Source organism: Echiichthys vipera, assembly GCF_963691815.1.
Source record: "Echiichthys vipera genome assembly, chromosome: 23".
In the NCBI taxonomy this organism is placed as follows: domain Eukaryota; kingdom Metazoa; phylum Chordata; class Actinopteri; order Perciformes; family Trachinidae; genus Echiichthys; species Echiichthys vipera.
The window spans coordinates 7750057-7773761 of record NC_139848.1 but is presented as its reverse complement, the minus strand read 5'-3'; the positions used below and the strand labels follow the sequence as shown (position 1 = coordinate 7773761).

General features: G+C 44.6%; 1 protein-coding gene across 2 annotated transcripts in view; it reads left to right on the top strand.

Annotated features, from left to right (window-relative positions):
- Window positions 1-23705, top strand: part of appa (amyloid beta (A4) precursor protein a) — a 34549-nt gene that overhangs the window by 7676 nt on the left and 3168 nt on the right. Inside the window, exons 2-16 of one of the 2 annotated variants that reach the window (XM_083937647.1) lie at window positions 8331-8498; window positions 10669-10798; window positions 11055-11167; window positions 11264-11451; window positions 11742-12073; window positions 12710-12877; window positions 17245-17378; window positions 18662-18736; window positions 18836-18985; window positions 19379-19507; window positions 19624-19723; window positions 20550-20762; window positions 20890-20943; window positions 21850-21941; window positions 23536-23682. In XM_083937647.1, coding sequence (XP_083793773.1) covers window positions 8331-8498; window positions 10669-10798; window positions 11055-11167; window positions 11264-11451; window positions 11742-12073; window positions 12710-12877; window positions 17245-17378; window positions 18662-18736; window positions 18836-18985; window positions 19379-19507; window positions 19624-19723; window positions 20550-20762; window positions 20890-20943; window positions 21850-21941; window positions 23536-23682 — 2193 coding nt within the window. Of the gene's footprint in view, window positions 1-8330; window positions 8499-10668; window positions 10799-11054; window positions 11168-11263; window positions 11452-11741; window positions 12074-12709; window positions 12878-17244; window positions 17379-18661; window positions 18737-18826; window positions 18986-19378; window positions 19508-19623; window positions 19724-20549; window positions 20763-20889; window positions 20944-21849; window positions 21942-23535; window positions 23683-23705 lie in introns of both variants that reach the window. The other variant, XM_083937646.1, reaches the window with a different exon arrangement.

Sequence of the window (23705 nt, the reverse complement as noted above, 5' to 3'; positions counted from 1 at the left end):
ACCTGCGGGCCAGTAATGACGATTCCGGTACGCTCCCATCAGCACCCCAGGGCCCTGGTTCACAACGGCTCCTAGTAACAACACTACTTATGGAATACCTAAACTTACAATAAACAGTAATGCAGCTATAAACATGGCTATTAGGCTTCTGGTTTTAAATACTTCATTTCAGAATTTAGACTTCTGTGGTGTTTTTCCAGCATGTGTCGGTCTATCTGATGCAGATGCCAAATTATGGAAATCATGTTTTGGTAATTTATTGTTGGGCAAGTCAGCACGGATAATTGGAGAGTGAATATGCTATTGCGACACATCCTGATTCTTTATGTGAGAATGATTGCAGGGTTGACATGCATGCGTCCAACCAAGGGACCAACATGCTACATATTGTGGTTTTCTTGTGTGTGAGGCACTGGTGTGTGAGTCCACTGGGAGAAAAGAGGATGTAATTTGCAAAAAGGATGTAACAAAGTCACAGCAACACTGATGGTTAAATAGGATATTTAAAAATTACTATTTTAACATATTTTTGGGTTTGATTTTAAACAGATTTGCTTAAATTCTTATACGAGTAGCCACAGTTCTTAGTGGGCTGAGTGTATCCTCAGTGTGTGTGTATTTGTGTGTGTATTTGTGCACAGGCAATCACAGCTCCATCTGTGTATGTTGGCGGTCCGCTGCAGGGTGACTCCCAGCTGAATGCCAGTGAGGTCAGAGGCAGTTTAGCAGGCCGTTACCAGACAAGCCGGCCATTAAGCTGGTTTAATGTTGATTTTAGACACAAATACACCCACACCCACACCCAGCTACATGCAGGCTACACACAAAAACACACACATGCATAATGTTCCCTTATAAAAGCAAACCGACCCCATGATGAAATTCCTCCTCCCAGGTGACTTGGATAATGGTGTTGCCTCAGGTTGCCACAGCGATGACAGAGGGAGGTTATAACAGGCAGTTCCCCGGGGTTGAGAGCAGGCTCCGTATCCATGGTGATTATAACTAAGGAAACCAAGTGTCCCTCCATCACGTCGAGACAAATAAAGTGGGCAGAAGTCAGAAGTATTTTGCTTACACAGTTGTAATCAGATTTTATAGAGATTTGTCTGAGATGCTAAATCCTGAAGAGCCCCGCAGAGACAAAGCTTAATCGCATTGAATATGAACGAAGATGATGCTTCAAACAAACTTTCTCCTCACAGGATGCTTGGAAAACTTTGAAAGACGAGGACAGCTGGCTCCCATAAGAAAAAACTAGAGCATGTACCAGATGGGCGTGGTCGAGCTTAGATGTGAGGATAATCGGTTGATTGATTGGTCATTTGAATCGGAAGAAACATTTAATTAGGCCCTCTTGACCTTTTAAGCTCCATGAGTGAGGAGATCAATAATTGACCCAAACTGACTCTTGAGATGCAGTTCTTGAGGTGCTCGGGTTTCATCGTAACCTGATGCACCTCATTTCACCCCGCCCTAAAACGTCTGCAGAGCTGCTCAGAGGATGATCCCTTTTTTCTTCCACATAGTCAGGCCAGAGCTTCTGTTTAACCCCTGCTATTTATTTTTCTGATGAAGCAGTCGTGTGTGGTTTTACATCTGGTCTATGATTGAATTTATGTCCAGCAGGGAGTGTGAGGGGAAGGGAGGACGCTCTGGCTTCCTTTTAATCAGGGAAACCCCCTGCCCACTAAATCTGCTTCCCAAACACCAGGCACAGATTTACACACACACACACACTCACACCCAAGCGGGATAGCGTTGCACCCCGCACACTCTTAAGTCCAGTCAAAGACAAATGGAAGGTTTAAAGTAACAGCAGGGCCCGCTTGCCAAGGTGATTACAGAGTGTGTGTGTGTGTGTGTCTGGACGTGCATTTCTGCTGTGCGCGTGAGTCATTTCTGTCACCTCGCCAGTCTTATCTAATTCAGCCGTCACATATCCTCCCGAGCTAAGCAAACAAATTCCCACAGCGATGCATGTTGTAAACAACCCGCAGACAGGCGGGCTCGTGCCTGATCCCACCACAAATGATTGATTAATGACCCGAAGGAAAGCAATCTAAGTTTGTTGCATCACATAACGCGTTAACGCGGCCATAAATATTTAAAGACAACCAATGATAACGCAATAAAAGCCTTATTTGCATTGTGTTACTACCACATGCAGGAGGAGGCGCCTTTCTGTCTCTTCTACATAGTGACTGTGTAAGTCCAGCGTTCACCAGTTGACATTATCTTGTCGTTCAGTATGTCCCCGCCTGGACAATAGAGCCTTGTCTTGTTAGCTAAGAGCTTGGACGTAGCCAAAGATGTCTGTAAAGATGGGTGCCAGAGAGAGAGAGAGAGAGAGTGTGTGTGTGTGTATGTTCTGCGACACATCTTGCTCTCCATGGAGTCTCCCCCTGGGACGAGAGATGATCTAAGACACCCTCCCCCCTTACCAACCCCTCCACCACCTTCACCCAACTCCCCATGGCGGGCCTGGGCCACTCAGATAAGACTGTACAATTAATAGCACCGCAGGACCTGCGCCCACTGGGACACTTCAAAGATTGTGTGCGTGTGTGAGGGAGAAGATACATGGTTTGTGTTTGTGTGTGTGTGTGTAAGAATGGTTTTATTTGTAAGTGTGTGATGCACTATTTCTCTTTCTGACAACCCCCCATTTCCATTTAATGGGTAATAAACATTTTTCTGCTTTTCAGTGCCGCTGATCACGTCTGTGTATGTGCCAGCCATAAGCGGGGTCGTTCACACACACACACGCGTACGTTTTACAGTCCCTTTATACGATGACTTTGAGACGGGAATGGTTAGGCGATTTACATAAAGGGGGAGCAGAGTTATTATGTCTTTAAAAATCTCACACACAGGGAGCGCCGTGCAATTGATCGATGAGAATGTTCTTCCCTTTGAGAGGCGAAGGCCGGATATTCAGACCATAAAAGGGTTTTCTGGCTGAATATTTTGTGACTAATTTGTGTTTTAGTCCCAAGTCATCGGGGAGACGAGCTTGTAAAGGATATTTATTATTTCTTTCCGTATTGATGATAACATTTATGTCTGTAAAGAGATCTCCAAAGGTCCCTACAATGCAGTGTTATGTTGCAAGAAACACAAGCAATCAGACACATAATAAACAAATGGCCTTCGACTAAAGATTCATTTTCCGTCGTTGATTAATCTGATGATTATTTTCTAAATTAATCGATCGAGCATGGTCAAATAAGTGAAAAATGTTTCTCAAAGTTAAGGTCATGTCTTTAAATATATTTTTTGTGTCTAAAACCCAAATTTATTGCATTGATGATGATTTTTTAAATGATTTTAAACACAAAACCGCATTTAATCTCCATATTTTTTGCAATTTTAGCATGAAAATGACGATTAAACGATCAACAAAATAGATGGAGATTATTTTTCTGTGGACTAATAAATGAGCCGACTAATGGTTGCAGCTCTAAAACAAACCAATAGTTGAGTCCGTCCTCGTCTGACATTACTTTTTCTGCTAATCAACTAAATGAATTAATAGCCTTATTGTTTCAGCTCTAATCCAAACCACGTCATTAAAAGTGAGTGCGCCTGCAAAATACAGAAATAAGACCCCATTATAAACCCGAATAATCTTTTAAGGCCGAACATTTGACGGTCAGACTCATGACCATGAAGCAAAGATCCCGTCGCGTGTCCAAAGTTTGCCCGGATGTGATTTGGGTCACGGTCTCCAGCTGTGCAAATGGGTCACCTGTCTGAGACGGGACCTGCGATTTGGATGAGGATGTAACAGTAAAAGTACACAGTTGATGCTAACTGCAGCAGTGAGCTCACCATAACCCTCCTTTGGGCTGCAGAGCACTCAATAAAATTACAGCGGCAAATAATCTGACTTTAATCGCTTTACTACTATAAAACTTGTATGTTATTGCATTACATTATTAGATTGTTGCTTTGTCTGTTTGTGTTTTTTTTAGTGCTCGTCTTCCTTTTATGTGCCTCCCTCGGGGTAAAACCGATTCCATTTCATCCTCAAATTATTACGAGGATGCTGAACGCTTTGTGAAGTTTATAAACCAACATGGCATGCCAGGCTTTAACAGCTTGGACATGGGCAACTTAATGTTGTGGTCCCGTGGGTAAGCACGCCCTGTAGCTTAAGTCTATATTTTCTTTCCATGACTGACTCGTTTTCTGCAAATAGCGCACAAAGACACAGCCATGAAGCTTGCTGCAGTACTCTTTCTAGTGGCATTTGCTACGACTCTGCTGTGGCCTCCTCAACGGCAACTTTCCGCTCTCATTTTTGTCAAACTATAGAGGTGTTTCATCACCCCAGTACGATTAATAAACGCAGCAGGAAGCTGGAAAGCATTTCTGATGGATCAGTGCTTTAGTTGCATCAGTTGTAATTTGTGGCAAGGGAGAAGTAGCGCGCCAGGCAATATGAGAGTGGGGTTTCTGCTGACGTTAATTGAAGTATCATCTTGGGGTCAGTCTGATAGCATCAGCCTCCTCTCCCCCCTGGCTTATTCCCTGTCGTTCCGGTGATGGCTATCATGCCAGATTGAGACCAAAGGGGGATATTTCTCCTGACCAGGCTGCCGTCCTAATCCTCAGTGCCCAGATTACTGCTTCCTCCCCTCCCCTGCAGGACGACCGGCTGGCAAACTGGCAGAAATGTGAACCAGAGCTGAGATAGGATAAAGACAGAGAGGAGAGGAGGGAAGTCTGGTGTCTCCTTCTATAATCTATATTTGTCTAACACTCTGCTGCTCATGTGTCTCACTATCTGTCAATCTGCCTTGCTTGCTCAGGGTAGATTCTCTCTTACTCTTACTGTTCTCGTGTTTTCTTTCTAGGGGGGAAGGTTTTGCAAAAAAAAGCTTGTATGCAATTCTTTATTTCCCTAGTCGCGGAGTATAATCAGTCTTTTGGAAAATGTTGGCACTGAACTTAACCGACAGAAGATGCACTCATTCCTTTTCTCTAAACTACCTCTCTCTGCCCATCTTTTCTCCTTTAAAGCCTCCCATGATTTCCCTCGTCCTCCCTCTCTGTCTCCAGTCCTCCATCCCCGCATCCTTTCTGTTTCACAGAGCGCTTGACCTTCTGCTCGAGCCCGAAGGCTTATTGTCCAATTCATCTGTTCCCCAATCTCTCCCCGTCTCTCGCCATTGTGGTTATTGTTCTTCCTCTCACTTTCTCCTCCCGCTCCTGCCTTCGCCATCATCCTGGGACTGATTTATAAGCTTGCAGCGAAGGCTTGGCTGATCCCTCCCTTCCCCCTCCTGCTCCTTCAGCAGAAGACAGAGCGGTGCAGAGATAGCAGTGGAGAGGCTGAGAGGCAGAAAGGAGAAGAGGAAGCGATCGGAGAGAATATGATTTGCCAGTCAAAAGAGGATGATACAAAGAATTTGAATGTCAGCGAACAGTTGGCACGGATTTTCCTACCTGTGCCTCAAGCAGAGGGGAAGTTGGTTTATCTCTTTCAATAAGCGACAGGGAGAGGCCAGAGGGGGGGCAGATAAGGTCACAGAGAAACTGGGCACCCAGAGAGTGAGTTAATTAAAAGATAGCACTCATGCACACTACTTTTTAATATTTGAAAACTTTGTGCTCTCACTTTGCCTTGGGTCGAACTGCTAATGAGCAAAACGGGATTTGATCTGTTCCCTCTTAGCGCTGCTCACTCCCAGATGGCAGTGTGGGAATCGAGCAGCAAACCTCTAAATAACCCCGTGTGATGCAGATGGCTCCGTGTCAAGACTGATTGCCACCGGTGTTAAGTTGCCATGTGTTGTAGCTGAGGAGGGATGGGGGCAAGGGGTATTGTACACACTACTTGGTGTGTATGTGGGTGTGTGTGTGAGGGATTTACTTCCTTCCTGCCACAGCTTGCGGCTCATCACGTTGCCTGGGAGGGATGTGAACTTTGCAGGTGCATGTTTGACCCAGAGAAGTGTAAGCTGATCTTTGATTGCGATCGTTTTACCCTCATTTGACCGCAGTAGATGGATGAACCTATTAGTACACTTATTTTAAATGTTGCTTCCTTTATGGACACAGATCCCATATTGTTAAAAATCAGATTTTCATGTCTTTATAAATACTGAATGTATCAAAACGCTCAATCCACAGAGAAATGCACACAGGCCGTATTCCGAAACGGTGTCAGACTGCCTTATCGTTGCAATATCACAACTACACTATATATAGGTAGAAAGTTGCCGCTACAGCGCTATAAAATGTCTTTGTAGAAAGTATGAACCTGAAAATGAGCTAAATATGCCCCCTTTAAGTGTATATTTTAAGTTATTGAGCAATCCTAGGCTCCATATCAGTTCTTTGGCAGCGCCTGTATTTATTGCCAGTAGATAAACAGCAATAAATCAGGAGAACGTGACAAAATCAGAACCCTTAGCTCATCGAATACAGATCGAAACCAGATGCGTGCGTCTAGTTCATGAACTTTGTCACTATATTATCTTCCTCTTTGCTTGTCACACTCCAGGGTTGTCTTACAAATGAACTTTCAGTATGAATGAACACATTTTGGAATTATTCTGTGGTGACAGTGACAGTAGGCTGGCGTAAATGCCAACTGACAGACACATGGATAGAAATGAACGGCTTGCATATTTGATTGTCTTGATTGACAGAAAGGACTTGGATACAGTTATTACCTACAATGCAGTTTGACACCTTAATGTCAAGTTATTGGCTTAGATGTGACTCTATACATTAGGAGGAGTATTCTTTCTGCAACACAGTATCCCAGTTTCACCTATGGAGGATGTTCTCACTCATTTCTGCATTGTATAAAACAGTCACTATGTGTAAGTGGAATTTAATGAAAGCTGATAAAGTTCATCTTTACCTTTCGAAGATTTGAGTTTTCATCTTCACATTTAGCCAAATTGATGGTCCCCAATAGCTAGTCTCATATTGGAATCAGACTTTGTGCCCCTGGCTGCTTGGAAAGAATCAAGTCTGGAGGAGAAAATATGCTATCCGTCTCACAAAACAACATTTGTTTGCCTGCCAGGGCCTTCAAAACCATTAACAAGATTAGGGAGCACACAATGGCAACAGTCCCTCTCCTCCCTCCCTCTGTCTCCTTCTCTCTGCCTCCCCGTATTCCCTCCCATTTTGTTCTAGCTCATTTGCCAGTACAATGCAGACATTCAGTGGTTTGTCTGCACCTCTTCTCCTCGGGGCACTTCGGCACAAAACCTCCCTTAAATGCAGGCAGAGGCACACACACACACACACACGCACACACATGAACATGCACACACACACACACACACACACACACACACACACACACACACACACACACACACACACACGCACACATGCACACACACACACAGCAGAGGCACAAAAATTAACACAAAAATGAATACATCCATGCCAAGGGCGGACTTTCTCTGCAACACACATTTACTCACTCACACACACACACACACACACACACACACACACACATACACTCCCCTCGCCTCCAGTCAACCTGCTCTTGTGCTCACTGTGTGCTGCACTAACGGAGAGAAAGGAACCCCGTACTAAATCAACAGAGGGTTATGTAAACACTATACTGTCCATGGAAAAAGCCAGCATGGGCACAGATATTTACACTTTTGCCTAAATGGTATTGAGGGCAGTTGAGTGGGTGTGTGTGTGCTTGTACACGAACATCATTTACAGCAAAGGATGAATCGGATTGCTCCAGGCTTGTTGTGTGAGACACTTTTTTTCCTCTTCCATGTACTATTCCACTATTGATTTTTGATGTCCATCATTTTTTTTTTGTGTGTGCTTTGTTTTTCCTGCCAGATAGTTTACTTGACAACACCCAATGTCAAATATGAGCAGAGCCAGTGTGCATAAAGCTCGCATTGCCACAGTTGAGAGTTTGATTATAGGATCACAGGGATCAAACCCAAAATGTTGACAGAATGGGGAGAGGAGAATTTGTTCCCATCTCCCTTTCACTAACACCTCCTCTCTGGCTTTCCATCCCCTCTACCCACCCCTCTCATCTTAAACCAGCTCATCTCATCTTACTTTTCATCTAACGCTCTAATCTCCTCTCCCGGCCCCCCTCTATCTGAGTAATGAAATTTAATTGCATCCGCCTTGCATTTTCCAGCGCAAGTGCTCAAGGAGTTTAACATGAGAACTGTATCTCATTAAATCTCTCTCTCTCTCTCTCTCTCTCTCTCTCTCTCTCTCTCTCTCTCTCTCTCTCTCTCTCTCTCTCTCTCTCTCTCTCTCTCTCTCTCTCTCTCTCTCTTCTCTCCTGTCTCTTCCCTTGCCCATAGGTGCCTACAGATGTTTCTATGGGTCTGTTGGCAGAGCCCCAGGTGGCCATGTTTTGCGGTAAACTCAACATGCACATCAACGTGCAGAGCGGAAAATGGGAGCCGGACCCCACGGGCACCAAGAGCTGCATCGGCACCAAGGAGGGCATCCTGCAGTACTGCCAGGAGGTAAAGTGTGGGGAGTGTGTGGGCGTGCGGTAGCCTCGGCTCTAAACCCAACAGAAGCTGTTCTTTTTCATATGTATAACAGTTTATTTCCCCCGTGGAGTCAACTCAAGTCTCATACTACACAATTTTATTAATCCACCTTTAAAATCTGATATGAACTTTATTGTATATTGTAGTAAAAAAAACAAAAGGGTTTAGAAAAGGTGGAGGGAATGGAGATAGAATGTCAGGGTTATATTGAAAAAATAATAATAGTGTGAAGGTAAAATGAGAGTCTTTTTGGCTGCAGCAGGGGTTAGAGAGGTCATTCCCTCCCAGACCATTTGTAATCATCATCTTAAGTGCCTGTCATGCCTCGAAAATGGCTCTCATTTGGCCACATATGCTGTGATTTATGGAATACTTAAAGTGTAATTACCTCGTGTTTATTTTGTTTTGATCGAGCAATAAGTCCAGATGATACATTTTTACAGTGGTGGCATTTTAGTTGGATTTTTGGGTCGGATAATTTACATTTTAGCTATTAAGCTGACTCCAAGAGCAAATTACAAAGATTGAGCAGGTAGCCGCGCAGAATACTTTAGGGAAGTCCACAACATGCAAGAGTGTATTGTCTCATTTTTCATTTTCGAGCAGATTTACAATGTCGTTTTGGTGTGTTTGGGCAAGTGAGAACAGTTTTTAAACGTAGGTGGTACCAATAAAACTCATGCAAAGCTGTCCTCTTTACCGTCTGAACCAACTGCATGAAACTACTTGAAAACACAAAGTAATGCTTTGAGAAAACCACAGCAGTTCATCACGAGTGGGTCACAGAGGCTTCAGGCACATTCTTTTTTTGATTCACCAAAATCCCAGATTTGGCAGCATGACATGATACCGAAACTCAACTCAGTAAACAAGCTGCCTAAGTCCATATGACTTGACTTTAAAGGGTCTGGATGGCTTTCAAATAGGCAGTATGAAGCTAACCCTGTTTCTCTGGGGCATATCCCAGCAGTGTAAGCTATCAGTGCATAAATGTAAGAGAAACATGATAAAAGGCAGTAGTCTGATAAGCAGAGGTGATGCATGATGAGATTTTTCTGAAAAGCATGCTCAAAGAAGATAAGTTATCTATTGTTACCGCTGATAACAAACCCAGTGATAACAAACAAATGTCTGCCTTAGGTCCCAGGTTCTAGTTATTTTAACATTTCGTGATTCAAATATCAATAAATAAATGGAGAATTTTCCTACATAAAGCTGAATGGAAGAGTTGACGTGCAAATGTGAGTGACAAGGAACCAAGAAGGTTCAGGATTTCTTCTGTTTTCCTCTGCTCCCTGAGAGACAAGAGAGGATAGGAAACAGGAGAGGGGGTGTCGTGATAAAGAATGAGGGGGAGATGTATTTGGAGAGGGATGACACGTCGACTAAGAATATTGTGCAGAGGCAGATGTCACGTGTGGCTGAGAGGAACATGGAGGTAAACACAGCAGAGTCTGCCAAGCAGAGACAGCATCATGGGAACACTGCAGTAATGCAAAGAAGAAGAAAAAAAATCTCAAAAACAACACATTTTCCTAAAGTAAGGGAGCAGATGATGTGAGCAAATACGGTAAATTAGTACAAATGGGTCGAACTATTTGGGTACAACTGTAAATATGGTATTTTTTTAAGCTAATATCAATTTTAGAGGGGAACATTCACTGATTACCAGTAATAAAGTGCATTTCTGAGCCCAAATGAAAACCCTTTTTATGTGGATTGTGCAGAAATGTGACTGTGCAAAGGTGCCAAAAGCTGCTTTCCTAAACATAATAATAAACAAACCCTGAGAAACTGAAAAATAAAATCCGTAGCTAAATAAATATATTCATTATCAGCCAATTGCTGACCAAAAATAAAATAAAATAGATACAGTACACAGTAGATACATACCCACGCATCGTATGTTCGGTAAAATTGCTTTTCATCTCAGCCTTTAATGGTCATATATGTCTGTGAAAGGCACATCTCAGTCAGTCTGGCAGCAGTTTGTAAGACATAACTGGAGCTATAAGTGATGGATACAAGCTGCCTGTGTTCATATAGAAAATATTGATGTAAAGAGAAGCACTCGTTCCACTCTCTTTCACATCCATTATAATATATAACACTGTGTGTGTGTGTGTGTGTGTGTGTGTAGGTGTACCCTGAGCTCCAGATTACTAATGTGGTGGAGGCCAACCAGCCAGTCAGCATCCAGAACTGGTGCAAGAAGGGGCGTAAGCTGTGTCGCAGTCACATGCACATTGTGGTGCCCTACCGCTGCCTCGGTGAGTCCCCTTATGTGTCTTTGACTGGTTCACGTGTGAAAACATTTCTAGAAAGTGATGCTCCAAAGCAGAAGAAACAAAGAAATCAATGTCTCGCACTGGTTACTACGAGACAAGGGTCCCCATAGCAACCGAGCAGTTAGAGTCAGCATTATGCGAGTCACCGGTGTCAATTAAAATGTGTCTTCAGTCAGTCTTCAGCTGCAGCTGCCCATCGTGTATGAATTATAAATACGGATTTTGTTTTTTGCTGCAGTGGGAGAGTTTGTGAGCGACGCCCTGCTCGTTCCGGACAAGTGCAAGTTCCTGCACCAGGAGCGTATGGACCAGTGCGAGAGCCACCTGCACTGGCACACCGTAGCCAAGGAAGTGAGTACACGCACACTGACACTACCGTAGTGACGAGCAGGGACGGCCACTGATCTGTTCTTTGTCTGCGTGTGTCACAATCTTGTACGTGTGTAGTCCTGTGGGGACCGCACCATGAATCTCCACGACTACGGGATGCTGTTGCCATGTGGCATCGACCGTTTCCGAGGAGTGGAGTTTGTGTGCTGTCCCGCGGAGGCGGAGCGTGACGCCGACAGCGCCGAGCAGGATGCTGATGATTCCGATGTCTGGTGGGGCGGAGCGGAGACTGATTACTCTGACAGGTACACACACACACACACACGCACACGCACACACACACACACACAGCCCAGATAAATGAGCCACGAAGATAAATTTCTTTCCTCGGAAGCAAACTGCAGGTTGGTTATAATTAAAAGTATTTGTCCTTCCCTCCTTCACATCCATCCTTCATGTCTTCCTTATATCCCCATCCCTCTTTCTCCATCACCTCTCCTTCCTTCAATTGCTCTTGTTCTCTCCATATGTTCCCATACTCTCTTCCTCCCGTGCCTTCATTTTTTTTTTTTCCCCATCCCTCTTTCCTTCCCAGTATGGTGCGGGAGCCAGAGCCAGCAGAGCAGCAAGAGGAAGCCAGGCCATCTGTGGTAGCCGAGGACGTGGAAGAGGAGGAGGTAGCAGAGGAAAATGACGAGGAGGAGGAAGAGGACGTGCTGGACAACGACCAAGACGGAGACGGAGAGGAGGACGAGGAGGTGGTGGAGGAGGAGGAGGAAGAGGAGGAGGAGGAGGGAGACGACGACGAGGACGACATCATCGACACGCTCGATGACACCGATGACGCCGACGAGCCCACCACCAATGTTGCCATGACGACCACCACCACTACCACCACCACTGAGTCTGTGGAAGAGGTTGTCAAGGGTGAGGAACATTCCTTACGTGGGCGCGTGTGTTTTAGTTTCTGTTGTCATCTTCCGTTATAAATAGTTTGTGTTGTCATCATCACGGTGTCTGGGTGTCCTTGAAAAGCCTCGGAAGTAAGGCTGCTAAAGAAACGCTAGCGTCTTAAATACAGCTGTCAGATGACAGGTTTCCAGTATTTAGATAGATGTGGAACAAGCTTTGTGTTAGCACAACATCCAAAACATGTTTTTCTCCCAATTTTTTATGCGTTGCTGAACACAATTGAACTTCGTGTTCCTCGCCAATTAATTTCCTGCTGTCATTTTACTTATTGTGCTCGTTTATCATTTCAGAGCTTGCATTAGCTACGTTCCATTAGAATCAGAACCGCTTCTTCCAGCTGTTTATTCATTTTAGTGTTAAATTGGTGATAAATTCAATTCCAGGTAGCTTTAATAACGCTCGCTCCTGGATTTCTTTACATGCCCCGTAACTACATGTGACATCAAGTATTTTATTTTTCATAGAACTCGACATAAAGATGACACACTGTACATGGTGTACGGTGAGCTAGAGAGACTTTTGTCGTCGTGTACTTCTTTGTGAATGACGACGAGCGTGTATGTGTTTACGTGTGTGTGTGTATCTTCCAAGATGTGTGCTGGGCCAATGCAGAGACTGGTCCATGCCGGGCCATGCTGCCCCGCTGGTATTTTGACCACGAGGAGGGCCGCTGTGCTCAGTTTATCTACGGCGGCTGCGGAGGCAACAGGAATAACTTTGACTCAGAGGAGTACTGCCTTTCTGTCTGCAGCAGTGTCAGTAAGTCCTGCCCGACAGCAGCTAACCTCGACCAGCAGCTGGTGTGTCTCTAACCCTCGCTTTAACTCACTGTCTACCCGAACTCTCCTCTAGCCGCTCAAAAGTTTCTGGCTTGGTGTGCTTCTCTTCTAGATGTTTCCCAACTGTCAGCTCCAGTCCTGGCTAACCTTTACCTTTTCCCCGCCTGTGTTTGAACTAATAACAGACTTTACCTTTCTCATAATCCCTTGTGGATTCTAAAAGCCACCATCTGTACGCTCATTGTTCCCTTGACTTTAAAGGTCCCACTGTGAAAGTGTCCAAACGTTCCGTCTCCAGAGAAATGCACAGAGCTGGTATTCAGAAACTTTGCCTTTAAAGGAACTGCCAGGACTTCTGTACAGTTGTGATGTCACAACTGGGCTATGTATAGGCAGAAAGTGCTGCTACGGCAGTGGCGATTGCTCTAAGACTGCAAGGGAAGCTCAACTTCCCCTAAAATGTCACCAATAAAAGTGGTGAAATATGTACTGCTGTGTGTACATTTCATTGACTAAATACGCGCTAGAAAGCATTCATCTTTTGTTCAGAATCAGCTACTTATCACAGGTAACCGGCGCAACTTCCTTCTCATTCATCCTCAGCGCCACAGTCGGACGCTCAACTTCTACTGACTTCAGTGGGGAAGCGTAGAGCGAGTTGTTCCACTGCAGTGAAACTAGACGCTCATTGGATAAATGCTAAGCTTTGTCCCGCCCATTGGATGCTCAGCGTCTCTGGGGTCTATGGATGAGCTGTGGGCGGAATCCTTTTTTGATTGACAGCTAAATGCGCGAATCAGCGACCTTGAAGAATAAACATCCATTGGAGCATTTTCAGAGTTTTCATTCCATTGCTCTGAACTGATCCAGAGTATTTACCGATCCCCAGCGACTTTGTCTTTGTTAAAAACGACTAGCGTTGTGTTTGGAGACTCTGTTCTATCAATCTGCGGTTTCTCTCCCAAACGAGCAGTAGCAGCTGCGGAGCTTCTCCCCCTGTCACGATCACTCACACTCACAGGCGGTCACGCAGCAGCTCCAGCTGGGCCAAGGCCGTTTAAGCAGCCTAGCTCTGCTGGCCATTGAGACGACACTGGTCAAAAACCTGGAAAAGACGCCTAATTGGTAAGACAAGGTCACAGATGATTTTCTTGAAAAGGAACGAAGGGTAGAATTTGCATATAAATAAACAAATGACCAGCAGCCGCCACTGTGCTACGGTCATTCCCCGGCTGCAATGACAGTGCAGCGAGACCAAGAGCACAACTGCGGAAGTCTCTGAAGCACTGACCAATCACAGCAGACTGGGCTTCTTCAGGAGGGGGGCTTAAAGAGACAGGAGCTAAAACAGAGGGTGAATACAGGTATATTCAGTAACACAGTATGAGAAAAGTTTTTTGAACATTAAAGCATGTAGACATGTTCTAGTAGAAACCCAAAATACAAGCATGAACCTGACAATGAGCATGATATGGGACCTTTAACATTCCTTCTAGTGTGGAAAATAGGTCTAAGATGTTTTGCTTCAAAAGCTGTTGCTGAGCTGGAGAGGTGTTGTATCGAAGCCATAGCATTATACAGAAATCCTGCATTACTACACGGCTTCTCTGAATCCCCTGTGAAGAGGCTCAGTATTTCAGAATACAAGATCAAAGTTGAATTTATTGATTTCTATTAGAATTAAGTAGTAAAGCACGGTGCCAAAAGCCATTCCCTGACAACAGCGCTCACATACAGAGGAGTCATTTTCATGGACAATTTGTTTCAGACGCTGAATGACATTCTCTACATTTTTAGTATCAGTGTTGTTGCCCTGTACAGCACCCATTAGAACTACTGTCATTTCTATGATTACAGCCATTTACTGGGCAACATCTTATCTATTACTTTAACAGGAATATGAGCTGTAAAATCATCCAGGCAGGAATTATTTAGCAATAACCCTCACTTCGACGCACATTATCCCTCACATCCCTGATGGGTTGCAGGCCTGTCACTATGAGATAGGCTGTGGTGACTACATTACATTCACTTACATCAGATGTCAGATTACCCTCGCTGTAATTGTACAGATATGAAATGTTTCATAGGTAAAAGCTCATCAATACATCATTACACACTCTCAGCGCATACCTCCCTTCTGTATCACATTGTGATGATTGATTATCAATGGCAACACTGAAAATGAGCATGATGTTTTTTCACATCTCGTTACTGCACACGGCAATAATAGTTCTTAATACCCAAGGCTTTAAAAAAAAGACTATTCATCAACAGTTTCTTTTCAGCTAGAAGCGATCATTCAGTTACAAAGTCAACGGATTTGATTTCAAATAGTTTGCCAATATTTTGCCATCCTTTTTTTTCATTTGTTTCTTTTATTGTGTCTGTTTTTTGTGTGTGCACAGAGTGGAGTTATGCGTTATAGATGGGGAGCGGAAGGTGTTATAAGTGTTTGGCTCTGATGCTGATTGCAGTGTTGTGTAAGGTTCAGCGACCTCGCCCGATCGCTGCGTGAATGTGTGCGTACGTGCGCGTCTCACTCAGTAAGTGTATGATCTGCCCTGCAGCAAAATGGAGTCATGCTATCTCCATCTCCCTGTATATTTTGATCCAATTTTATCCCCCAACTTGTGCGTGCGTGCGTGTGTGTGTGCGCGTGTGTACTGGGATTTCTGCTCTGCTGAGCACAGTGGCGGTGAGAAAGTGCTGCAGTGTCTTATTTCCCCCCACGGAAACACACAAACCCACAGACACACACACACTTTGCATGTAAATGTGTGGTCAATTAACACTCATTCACAGTCTCAGTGCAAATGGTATTTTTTCCAAATGGCAAATTACAGCAAACAGCACTTTTCTGTCAGTCAGTGATTGGTCTTTGTTTGTCCGTACAACAGTACTTAATAGTCTTGCAGCACTTAGGATGCATATGTTCAACAGCAAGAGTGATTTGCCTACAAAAACCCAGCCTTTTTCTTTCCTGGTTCCCCGCCCAATTAACACCTGATAATGAGCGGTACATTTATATTGACAGTTATGATTATGCACTACCATCACTTTACACCATCACTAGCAGGTGTAGTGTCTTGTAATTTACACCTGTCAAAGCATTCTACTGTGGCAAGTCAAGGCAAGTTTATGTATATAGCACATTTCAGTAACAAGGCATTTCAAAGTGCTTTACATAAAACATCAATTAATAACGGTCATTAAAGAGAATAGAAAGGGGGATGTGGGATTCTAAGTGGTGCAAATGCTACGCATACAGCATTTTTTGTTCCATCGCGGGCAGTTTTGAGGGCGCTTCGGGACACTTAAATAAAAAAGCGCGAAGGTAATGTGGTGCACTAAAAGTAGAGGATTTCTAAGGAAAGAATGCCACAGTGCTTTGTACACTCTAGACACACTACAGCAGTAAATGCGTAACAGCTATGGTTCAAAACAATTGGAAAATGAAACTTTAAACAATAAGTGGATTGCCCTTTTAACCAGTAATTCACCCATTTTCACAGCGTGTACTGTGGATCATCCAGAATAACAAGGACACAAATTGAATCCGTATGAGGCACAAATCTGAGACACAGACGTCTCTCAACCCTGTGTAACTAAAACCGAGCCTATCTGCATGACACCAGATGTGAGATTTCCGTACGCTGGGTGAACTGATCCCTTCAATGATTTAGAGGGACGGAGGCCAACCAAAACCCCTTTGCTCAGGTCAAAGCGAATAACTTCCCTCCATTGTTTTTTTTGTCTTGTGCAGTCATGCGCGCCCATCAGACATAACCAATTTCACATGACGCGACCTTCACGCGTGCACGCACACACACACACACACACACTCGCGCGCACAGATTCACAGCCTCACTTTCGACAGCACGCTCGCGATAGATAATCAACTTTCCACGGATTTGATCTCATGCAATATGTGGTCCATTTCTGTCTCTTGCCGGTAAGTCGAGCAACATTCAGCCTCACGCTTTCGAGCCCTCAGGATATATTCCAGCGTCAGTGTTTTGGCCACGAGAGCCGTCTCATGCTCTGAATGAAGTTATATAAATGAGAGGGGGGGGTTTTGTCTCTCTTGGGTCATCTGAGTCATTCACTTGTTTGATTTTGGAGGGTGCTGGCTTCCAGCTATAGCTACTATCTTGTTCTCTTTCTCCTGATCTCACTTTAACCCTATTAACTCATTTCAGACTCCGTGTTTTTGTGTTTGTTTGTGCCGAGGCAACACGGCCAGTCCCCCAGATAAACCAAATAAAAGTGTGCAATAAAAAGATGCTTCACTGAACGTTTTTTTTCACCCTCCTCTTCTTCTCCCTCTCCTTCCATTTCATTCAGTACCCACAGCTACGCCCAGCTCCCCCGACGCCGTGGACCACTACCTGGAGACGCCCGCTGATGAAAACGAACACGCCCACTTCCAGAAGGCCAAGGAGAGCCTGGAGGCCAAGCACCGCGAGAGGATGTCCCAGGTACGGATGGAGAAGGGAAGAAGGAAGCAAAGGGAATAAATGAGGAGGGAGGATTTTTTGTGTGTTTTTTTTAATTCAGTCCACTGAAAGCTCATCAGCAGTCGCGCTGTGCACATAAATGAGTAATGGCTGCTGAGCAGGGAGAACAGAACAGACCGGAGGATTTTCTTTGTAGCAGGGAGAGGACAAAGATTTATCTATGAATAGAAAACGTAGGGAGAAAAGGCGTGTCAGGTAAAAAGGAATAGGTGCGCTTGTTAATCCCTCCTGGGTAAGATGATAGTGACTTCAGCTTTGATTTTGTTCTTTAAAGGTGTTACACACAACATTCAGAGACGCACACGGACGTCACAAGTATACATGGAGGAGGCTGAGCTGAACACACAAGTTCCAACACACAAGGGGGACTGGGAATGAAATCTCTGCTCTGGATGCCATTATTTGTGCACCACTATAGCCATCTATTTATTTTGTGTGGGTAGTAGGGATGGGAATTATAGCTCCATCGTTCGGTTTTTAGGGGCAGGGGTTACTAGAATAATACTCTTAGATTATTAACTTGTCAATGAGCATCCTAGTTGGCATTTTGCCGACTGCCGCAACATACAGACGTCTCTCGATGCTTGCCTCCTAAATTCATTACCAAAGCGAGAAGTTCCTGGATTGCTTATTCAACAAATATGCTATGTGATGATCCTATTATTCCGTCTTGTGTCAGTTTAAAAAAAGAAAAAGAACAGCACTCAGGACGGCTCCCATCGTTCAAAATAAAGGAGACGACTCAGAGGGCGTTCGTGACTGGCACGGCACTAGTGGATGGCTAGAGGCGCAGCATTATCTGATTTCATACAGATGACTTCATCCCAGCAGATACGGTTAGGACACGTCTCTGGTTGATTTAAGGAATCCACCCGATGAGTCAGTGAGGATGAAACTGCGATACAATCGTCCTCTTAAAACAGGATGTTACTGACAAAAAGGAGAACCGAAACAGCTGATTTGAGCCTTCTACTGTCTGACTGCACTTTGACCGAACGCGAGAATCCCCCCCTGTTATTTAAAAAGCAGAAGTGTGTCATTTCCACTGTGAGTCTGGAAAGATTATTTAGACGAACCGGGAGGATCTGCTATTCCCCCTCTGCAGCCCAGATATCATCTTCTATCACAGCCGTGTAAAACATTAGAGTTTCTCCCGTGTAAAATAAACCTGTGATGGAACATGTGGAAAGATAAAAGTAGCTTTGCGAGTTACATTAACCTTTTTTTTACTGTTTTGTTTTCAGGTGATGAGAGAGTGGGAGGAGGCTGAGAGGGAAGCTAAGAATCTCCCTCGCGCCGACAAGAAGGCCGTCATCCAGGTAAGAGACGCACACGCCGGAACGTACGTGAAACCATTTTTATTTCATTTTTTGGTGTTCTTTTTTATCTATTTGTTGCAATTTGTGCAGCGTTTCCAGGAGAAGGTGGAGGCGCTGGAGCAGGAGGCGGCGAGCGAGCGGCAGCAGCTGGTGGAGACCCACATGGCCCGGGTGGAGGCGCTGCTCAATGACCGCCGCCGCCTGGCTCTGGAGAGCTACCTGACCGCGCTGCAGCAGGACCCGCCCAGGGTACGTTGTCCTGTCACTGGCGCAGATGACTTACGGTGTTAAATGGGATTCAAAGCACTTTTTAAAATAGTACCTTTTGATCTTTGTTCTGTTTTTAGTGTCGCAAAAATAGGAATTACTCTCCTGTTTTGTCTTTCAATACACCAAAATTGAGCCTTTTGTACAGAATATTCTTTGTAAAACCAGATGAATGCATGGGTTTGCAATCTATAAGACTATTTTTGTAAATTCAACACCCTAAAAGTTTCAATTATTCAGAAGCTTAAACGATATTACGCCTTATGATTGATTTTGGTTGTAAGTACGAAGGTCTGTTGTCTGATCCAGACTGTATCTTAATATATCACCCTGTCCTTCCTCTGCCGTGTACCATCTGTCACCTGCCTCGCGTAGCCTCGCCACGTCTTCAGCCTGTTGAAGAAATACGTGCGTGCCGAGCAGAAGGACAGGCAGCACACCCTCAAACACTTTGAACACGTTCGCATGGTGGACCCCAAGAAGGCCGCGCAGATCAGACCTCAGGTAGGGATCGTAAATGTCCTCGTAAAAAAAGACACACTGTCGCTTTAATAAACGTAGAATGCATTTCCTGAAGACGCTGGTGCAGTTTTATACGTACTTATGTGTGTGTATAAAAGGTCCTGACCCACCTACGTGTCATTGAGGAGCGCATGAACCAGTCTCTGGGACTTCTCTACAAGGTCCCCGGCGTGGCCGACGACATTCAGGACCAAGTTGGTGAGTTTGTCAGTTTTTACCCTGAAACATTCTCTTTATCTGGCACTTCTGCCTTTGGTAGGAACCCAAAATACAACTATGTCCTTGAAAATTAGTGGGGGGAAAAAACCTGCGAATGATGGAAGGGAGGTTTTAGCTGAGAGAGCAGTTAACAGATAGAGAGACAATAAATGGAATGTCTTGAGAATGAACCAAATGTGGGTGTTAGACGTGCTTCATGTGCACCGTGACCCTGGCATGAGAAAGATATAGTAGAGGACACACTGTCCTGATTGTGCTACATGTAACAGAGATTGAATGCTCTAAATTCCACCCCCGTAAAAAAAAATGCAATTTTTTTTTTTATTGTTGATAAGGGCATTGGAGCGATTTGGCCTAATTCTTCTGTTCACAGTCAAACGAAACTGTTTGCTGGGAAGATAAATCCCCCCCCACACACACACACACACACACACACACACACACACACCCCACCTCCTCCCTCCCGTGCATTCACTAGGTTTCTGTGAGTTTTTGAGTTTATTTGAGCTGCGTGCGTCACCAGCGAGCCATCTGTGTCTCTGCCTCGGAGACTGTCACAGTCTGTACTGCCCGGCACAACATACACAGGAACAAACATACACAGAAGAAAAAACACCAAGTCTATTGCTGTCTGCCCCTTCTGATAGAGAAACATCTGTCTGGGTCATCGTGTAGGATATAATGTTTTATTTAAGCAGAAACATTGATAAATGAAATGAAACTTCTTTCCTCCTTCCTCTCCTCTTCCGTTTTTCGTGTTTCGTCTGTCTGACCTCTCTCCTTCCTTCACGCCTCCTCCATCCAGAGCTTCTGCAGAGGGAGCAGGCGGAGATGGCCCAGCAGCTGGCCAACCTGCAGACGGACGTGAGGGTGAGCTACGGCAACGACGCCCTGATGCCCGACCAGGAGCTGGGAGACGGCCAGACCGACCTGCTGCCCCAGGAGGACACACTGGGCCTGGGGGGGATTGGCTTCATCCACCCCGAGAGCTTCAACCAGCCCAACACTGAGAACCAGGGTACTTACTGAAGCACCGGGCTGCTGATGTTGATGCTTTATCTGTTTTTACACAATGGATTGATTTAAAATGAATTTTCTCTCTCTCTCTCTCTCTCTCTCTCTCCTCCCCCTCCCCCTCTCTCTAGTTGAGCCAGTGGACTCTCGCCCCAGCCTTGACAGAGGCATTCCCACACGGCCAGGTTGGTACTATTGTTCAAAAAGTTACCCCACATTGTGATTATTTTATAAGTATTTTATGCATGTAGAAATTCAGATAGATAAAGATAGATAAAATTCAGATAGATAAAGTTGTAGGCCTGCTCACCCTGTCCAACAGGTTGCTAGACTACTAACTCTAGTAGTTTTTCTCTCAACAGCTGATTCATTGATACTTTTTAAACTGGTTACAAGACAAAATTACTTCATAATTGCTCACTAGCTGTAGCCAATGTCCTGTCATGAAATGAGACAATCATGTGCATTTGTTAATTACATTACTAACGCGTATAACTGCAGATTTGATGGGTTTTTTCTCTTTAGTTAGTGATTTATTAGCGTTTTATTAACAGCTGACCAGCAAAAACCTGGCAACCCAAATGTTCATTATACACCCTAAATGAATAAATCACATCTGGCTTGCTAACAATCTTTGTCATGGGATCATATATAAGCATATGTAGGTAATGTGTCTGTGGTTAACTGCTACAGATCGTGCTTAAAGTAACATGTCTGGCTTTATTAAAGTATCTTCCAGGCTAGTCGAAAATACTTCTTTCTTCTCCTTTGAGTTGAGCAACACCTCCTCTTAAAGTATAGCACAAGATCTCTCAGCCGTTATTTGCACATCCAACTCCACTCGACCCCCATTAAGGCGCTAGCTGTGGTTCTCTCGAGACATCTATGTGAACCGCTCCGTATATATGTGCTACATTCAATTCATACCGCAGTTACAGCCAACACCGGGCTGTCCGTCCTGCTTTAGTGAGGGAGTTTGATCTCAGCAAGTGTGTGTGTGTGTGTGTGTATGTGTGTGTTTGTGTGAGAGAGAGAAGGAGAAAGCGGCAGAGTGTCGACATTTATAATAGATAGTACTTTTCCTTTGCCAGTGACTGGAATGAAGATGGAAGCTATTCCTGAGATGCGGATGGAGACAGAGGACAGACAGAGCACCGAATATGAAGTTCACCACCAGAAACTGGTAAACAAACACACACACACACACACACACACACACACACACACACACACACACACACACACACACACACACACATACACACACCAACACACACTGACTCATTTGATATCCTCTGATTCATTGAGCACTTATTAGTAAACGTAAATAAATAGACACAAGCATGCAAACACACGTGGAGATGCACTTACTGACACGTGTAAGCTTGCACTCTGCCCTCTCTTTGTGCAAACACACACACGCACACACACACACACAGTCAGGTCCATGTCTACGCCTTGTCCTCGTGGTAAACTGCCTAGGTTGTCACCATAGAGACAGGTGTCCATGGAGACAACCGCAATAATGCGTGCGTCACACTTGTCTGCTCTCGTCCAAAATCCACTGTCCACTGATAAGTGTTAAGTTTACATCTCTAAGTACGTTTCCGGTCAGCTCAGGTTATTGTTCTAAAATATTAACTCTAACCCAGTTCTGCATTCATTCATTAATCTCCTCCAATATTATAATACCAGCACAATCCATGCTCAGTGAAATCTAAATCCTCCGTACCTTATTCCCCTCACCTAAAGGCTTTAATCTCTTAATCCTGACATTTTATTACATATCACATTTCCAGCATTCACAATGAGCAGCCAGTGCGTCAGGCTGCCTCCTTGAGTCGGCTCCTTAATTTGATATTCAGCGTAACCCCAATCAGCGACGTGCAGGATTTATTCGTCACCAGCCCGAAATTAAGTCCCCACTCACTGCAGCGCTTGACACGAGCCGGAGTAGCACTGTTGCAATGTCAAGATGTGTTTTTGTCAGATTATCTGCAGTTTAGTAGTCGAGGACGCTGCCCCCATTATCCCCGCTGGTGTCAGTGTAAGTGGAGGAGTTTGTTTTCCACCCTTCAGAAGACGGCATTTGCTTCTCTTTATTTTTGGTTCTGCAGGAAAAATGAGCTCCACAGAGACGCTGAAGCCGTATTTGTTTGTTTATTTCCTCTTAATCACTCGTCTTACTATTGTGTTGGCGCTGAGTCATGCTGCATCAGTGCTGCTTTATGTTGTGCTCTGCTTTCTGTAAATCACCTGTCAACCAAAATCCCCCCTCCTTAACGTCCACTTAGGTATATTTCTCCTTTATATTTGTTTTTTATTTCTCTCCAGAGATCAATAAAGTATTTCTACCAGCAGTTATTTTCCAGCTCAATTTGACTTTCTAATGATGAAGAGATTTAAAAAAAAGGAAAATGTTGTTACACACAGCACACTGCAAAAGGATTTGGGTCGATCAAAACGGAGGTAAATGGGTTGAAACTCTGAATGTGGTGTTCTGCTTCAGTGATATTGAAATACGGTGGAATCAGAGTTGTAGCGGTTACCAGAGCTCCACGGATCCCTGCAAAGAGTAACATGCAAACTATTTCCCGCTCTGCTGTAACGTCAGTCGTTACTCAGCACTGTCACAAGCGCACAACATCACTACATCACATCCTTTCCAGTGTGCACAATAAGAGCCCTCGGTGTGCTTTCCTACTCTCACTATATAAAAAGGACCACACTGTGATTGGACTTCACCCGTCAAACTATCTGCCCTTCATCTCCCACAGGTCTTCTTCGCAGAGGACGTGGGCTCCAACAAGGGCGCCATCATCGGCCTGATGGTCGGAGGCGTCGTCATAGCAACGGTGATCGTCATCACCCTGGTGATGCTGAGGAAGAAGCAGTACACCTCCATCCACCACGGAGTCATCGAGGTACCAAACGGCCGACGTGTGTG